The sequence below is a fragment of the Tenebrio molitor genome, chromosome 5 (assembly GCF_963966145.1).
Source record: "Tenebrio molitor chromosome 5, icTenMoli1.1, whole genome shotgun sequence".
NCBI lineage: Eukaryota > Metazoa > Arthropoda > Insecta > Coleoptera > Tenebrionidae > Tenebrio > Tenebrio molitor.
This window is the reverse complement of record NC_091050.1, coordinates 19,592,909-19,598,535: the sequence shown is the minus strand read 5'-3', so window position 1 is coordinate 19,598,535 and position 5,627 is coordinate 19,592,909. Positions and strand designations below refer to the sequence as shown.

The window sequence follows — 5,627 nt, the reverse complement described above, 5'->3', positions numbered from 1 at the left end:
CAATCTTTTTTTAAACGGAAATTCCCGATCGGATTAACGAGTAAATTCGGTAATTTAGTTTGGCCTAACTAAGGTAACTAGATCAACACACTACGTATAGAGGTACCGCCATCAGTGATTTTTTATGTCTGTCCTTGTCGCACAATCTACTCAAACTGGGGATAAAAAAAACACAATCTAAAAATGATTTGACGTAATTTGACAAAAACTAGTGTCATTATTCTGCTGCATATTTAATAATCCTCGTTCACGATTCATCTAACTTATTATTTCGTTACAGTTTTCGTTTGTGTTTAAGTATTGTCATTTATTTCTTTATGCTCGTTACATCTTTTAACTTGGTTCAGTTACTTGCGTTAATTTTAATACTTTAACATGGTCAGTAACAAGTGTTGTGTTAGCGGCTGTTCAAGTTCTAGAAGAAATGGATTTAAATTGTTTTATGTTCCAAACGGTAAGACACCCGTTACATATACTTATATACAGTAACAAGCTACGAGTATTTAATATTAGGAGTCAAAAACAGAGTACGGAGGGAACAGTGGCTAAAAAAATTGAGACTGACTACAAATCTGCTGTGTAAGTATCTACATAATAAAGTAAAGATTTAGTTTTTCTTATGTTAGGTGATATAGGTAAGTGGCTACAGTATACTTAATATTATTTTCATTTGCAGAAACGTTTTAGTAAAGATGATTTCTTTTGAGCTGAAGATTTGCAGCGATTGAAACCTGAAGTTTTCCCTCATCTGTTACTGTAACCTATGAACATAGGTATTTTTGTGTCTGATAGTTTAAACAGCTACCTATACCTATAACTTTTTTTATTACATTATTACATTAAGTATGCCATGCCTATGTCAACATCATCTAATATTTCTCTTGACGAAAATGATAGTTTTTTTGAATTTAAATATCCTCAAGACTCAAAATTTCGTTTACGAACTACCCACTGGAAAATTAGTGATAAAGATTTAACCGACGCAGGTCCTTCGAACGTTAATATAAATCTTGACGAAAAATTCGGAAATGTCAAGAAATGTCAAAATACAATTTATGAAGATAAATTAGTTTTTCAATGTGAAGAGTGCAACAGGAACTTTAAAAATGAAAAGGGTCTTAAAATTCATAGAACAAGAATCCATGGACTAATGGGACAATCTTTTTTGTGTGAATCATTTTCCTCAAAAATTGATAAAACAAGAAGGAAAAATGAAACAATCCATCAATCTCTACCTACTTCCATGGACTATGAGAAACAATCCGGATCACAAGATAGTCAACCTGATGGATCTCAACGATTACGTTGTACTCTATGTCCTGGAAAATCATTTAAGGATAACAACAGATTGAAAATTCACGTAGATAAGTATCATGTCGATAATAATCTATCAACTTTTTCTACTTCTTCTTCAACCGATTCAATAACAAAATTGCTAATTAATTTGAAACTTCAGTTACCAACTATTAGAAGAATTCCAAAAGCTTGCAGACATTTAGCTGCAGATAAATTAAGTTCCATTATTAATAATTGTCTTTCGACCAAATCATTATCATCCTTTGAGAATCTTTTGCTTTTTTCGTATAAAGCTTTCAATGTAGCAGAGAAATTTGATAAGTCGTTGAATAAGCATATAAAAGAAAATCTTTCTAATTTTGAAGTACCTCAAATACGAACTGGTTCTAAGAAACGTACAAATTTATCATTAGCTAAGAAAGTAGAAGCAAAAGTAGCCGATTTTGATATCAGAGGAGCTGTTAAATTATTGTCCTCGGATGACTCATTAGCTTCATTCAACGAAGATGTTGCTGAAGAACTTAAAAAAAAACATCCTTCACCATCTCGCGAACTTTTTTTCCCAGACCCTTTCAAACCAGGAGACATTAGTTTAATAGTCAATGAGCAAAACGTTCGAGAAGCTATCAATTCATTTCCTGTCGGTTCTTCACCAGGTTTAGATGGCATGAGACCACAATACTTGAAAGATATCATATCTTTGTCAGCGGGTGAAGCAGGTCAGAAGGCACTAAGAGCTTTAACCAAACTGTGCAATTTTTTATTATCTGGGCAACTTCCTTCAGAAATCTGACATTTATTGTATGGTGCGTCTTTATGTGCCCTTAACAAAAAAGATGGAGGAATTAGACCGATCGCTATCGGAAACTGTTTGCGAAGATTGACCTCAAAGCTAGCCTGTTTTCAAAGTCGAAATATTGTAAATTCGTATTTATCTCCACACCAACTTGGAGTTGCAACTAAACTAGGACGCGAAGCAGCAATTCATACCACACGAACCTTTGTTAATAACGATCAAAACCGTGGCAAAGTTCTTCTTAAATTAGATTTCAAAAATGCCTTTAACTCAGTCGAACGAGATTGTATTCTGAAAGAAGTCCAATGTCATACCCCACTGTACCCTTATCTTTATCAATGCTATAGAAATCCTTCAACTTTATTTTTCGGTAATCATTTAATTTCTTCTTCTGTTGGAGCTCAGCAAGGAGATCCCTGCGGTCCCATGATTTTTAGTCTTGCCATTCAACCAATTATTTTATCTTTGGATTCTCAAATGAATATATGGTATTTAGATGATGGAACCTTAGCTGATTACCCAGAAGTAGTTTTATCCGACTTTAAGAAAGTTATAAATTTATCTCAGGAAATTGGCCTTGAATTAAACTTTAACAAATGCGAGATCTTTTGCTGTTCTGGAGACACAGATTTAAAAGTCATAAAGGAATTTCAAAATTTAGCACCAGGCATTAAAATCTGTGACCGAGAAAGTTTATCTCTTTTAGGTTCTCCAATCTTTGACCAAGGTTTCAAAAACACCGTCGAAAAAACTATAATTACAGTTGAAAATCTTTTAAACAAAGCTGAACTCCTTAACAGACACGTGGCTTATACTTTAATCAAAAACTGTCTTTTCATACCAAAATTTAATTTTTTATTAAGAACAAATCCATTTTGGAAATTTTCTAATTATGTTAATTCAATTGATTCTTCTTTAAAGTCTTGTTTAGAGAGAATACTTAATTTACGTTTAACTGATTTACAATGGCGTCAGTCCACTTTACCGATTAGATTTGGTGGTCTGGGAATTCGTCGCATTTCCGATATTTGCCTCCCTGCTTTCCTATCTTCAATTAATGGGGTTAAAAAGCTTGTTTCTTTATTACTAAACTCAAAGGATAATGAGCTTAATATTCACCATTATGATGAAGCTTTAGCAGCCTGGGGTGTAGCAAATGAGAACGAAATACCAACAATTCCACAATTTCAGAAGAATTGGGATAATATTAATATCAAAGGAATAATTGCCAATGACTTAATCTTTAATTCACCTAGAGACTTGGCTCGTTTTAAAGCTTTGCAATGCAGAGAATCAGGATCTTGGTTACATGCAATACCTTCTCCTAATATTGGTACTCTTTTAGATAACACTTCCTTCCAAGTTTGTATTGGTTTAAGATTGGGTTGTAATCTTTGTACACCTCATATTTGCAAATGCAATGCGAAAGTTGACGAAATTGGCACCCACGGTCTAAGTTGTTTCAAAAGCAGTGGTAGATTTTCAAGACACACTGAAATTAATTCCATTATCAATCGGTCTTTAACTTCAATTCATGTGAATTCAACTTTAGAACCAAACGGACTGTCTCGGGATGACGGAAAACGCCCAGATGGGATGACTTTAGTACCGTGGATTAAAGGTCAACCTTTGGTTTGGGACGTTACTGTTGTAGATACACTTGCAGACAGTTACGTATTGAAATCATCTGAAGTCTCAGGTTTTGCCGCTGAAATGGCTTGCAAACGCAAACATAGCAAATATAGTTCAATCATTTCGTCAAACTACGTGTTTAAAGGTTTAGCATTTGAAACCTTAGGCCCTTGGTGCAAAGAAGCCATCGATTTCATTAATGTCATCGGAAACCGACTTATCGCGGAATCAGGCGATTCAAAATCAAAGAAATTCCTTTTCGAGAGGATTTCCCTTGCCATTCAACGTGGAAACGCTGCAAGCATTCGGGGCACTTTTCCAGATTCCGCAATATTATCGGAAATTTTTGTATTATAAAACAAAAATGTTTATGTAATTATGTTATAATATAATTTATTTATTTAGTTACATTATTAATATATTTTATTAACAATAATTATGTACTGTTTCAATACCTAAACTGTTTTCCTTGATTTTAGTTGCTGTAGATCATCTTGCAACTGAATTTGTTCCCCAACTAAACCCTAATCCCGAAACTCCCTTTAACCAAAACTACCCTTTTACGAATCTTCTGAGAAATATTAATTGTGGTCAGAATGTGACAGTAAAAGTATGGGAATGAGAAGAGCAGTTCAAAATATATTTTGATATTGTATTTTTAAACGATTAAAAATTTGGTAACTTGTTTGGGTTTTATTAGTGGTTTTGTAAATTTTAATTAAAAAAATATCTGCAACCAGTAAAACATTTCAGTTAAAAATTTTTGATTAATAATGGGCGACATAACCTAACAAATTTTTGACATTGTAGTATTGCCATTATTTCATTAAAAAAATCCCCAAAACTATTGTCTTACTTATTTCACTTATGAAATTTGCATTTGATATCTTTATCTTATAATCCACTCTCGCGAGGAATGGAATGGCGGTACCTCTATACGTAGTGTGTTGATCTAGTACCTTAGGCCTAACGCTAGAGCAGCGCTAGTGTTGTCAGTGTCTCCCATGTTTTATACGGGTTTTGAAAGTCTTAATTCTGTTGATGGTCTGTGAAGAAACCCACAGACAATTAAACATAGTAAGACTCACAGACAATTAAACATAGTAAGACTGTCTAGATCTATTCAAATTTCAGCGACGCGCTAACGTAGGGCCGAACTAGGTGTATAATAAGTTGCATATTCCTCAATAATTGCAATCAAATGTATAATTAGTTGCATACGGACATATTTTTTTGTTTTTATTTACCTATTTTTCATATTATGGTTTTATTTATTAAAAAAAAAAACAAAGACAAACAATTATCCAAACATTTTATTTCACTATTTTTAGTTCTCTTATAAAGTTTTTAATTTTGAAATTGTTTTTCGCTTATAACGATCCATGTAATAGATTAACTTTTCTCTGAGATTGAGTTCACAAATTTGGTACGTTGAATAACCTATAACACTTTGCCTGAGAATTTTGATGAATGTGCACGTTCTGGGACAACTTCAAGATCAGGAATCACAACTTCTGTAATTTACATAGTCATTAAAATCTTCGAATTGTCTGGAAGAACTGTTATTTTGTGACACTGTGAATTTGGAACGAAAAACTGATGGGAATGGCACGCACGGCACACCTACAAAATCTAGTTTTTTGAGAACTTGTAAAATAATTTTCTGAAAAGTGGTCTTGCCAAATGAGTGAATTTTGTAATTTTGAAGGAAGTATTCCAGAAGTATCTAAAACCATTGTCCAGCTTTTTTCAATTCTGAAAATAACATTTTTTGTAATAACTTTTTTTTCGAAAGTATTCCTTACCGAATACAAACTTTTTGATCAAAAACTATTCAAACAAGTTAATCAGACTTCGACATCGCAGGTAGAAGAGGCTCGGGACAAGTACGAAAGTCGTTTTG

General features: G+C 33.2%; 1 protein-coding gene across 1 annotated transcript; it reads left to right on the top strand.

Annotated features, from left to right (window-relative positions):
- LOC138131344 (uncharacterized) lies at window positions 1-4,769 on the top strand. Its single transcript, XM_069048310.1, has 3 exons — window positions 1-454; window positions 514-579; window positions 677-4,769. The coding sequence occupies exon 3, from the start codon at window positions 2,519-2,521 to the stop codon at window positions 4,079-4,081; it is 1,563 nt and encodes a 520-aa protein (XP_068904411.1). The 5' UTR covers window positions 1-454; window positions 514-579; window positions 677-2,518; the 3' UTR covers window positions 4,082-4,769.
- The last annotated feature ends 858 nt before the right edge of the window (window positions 4,770-5,627 follow it).

Excerpts from the sequence above, each read along its gene's own strand:
- LOC138131344 (XM_069048310.1), top strand. The coding sequence starts at position 2,519 with ATGATTTTTAGTCTTGCCATTCAACCAATTATTTTATCTTTGGATTCT.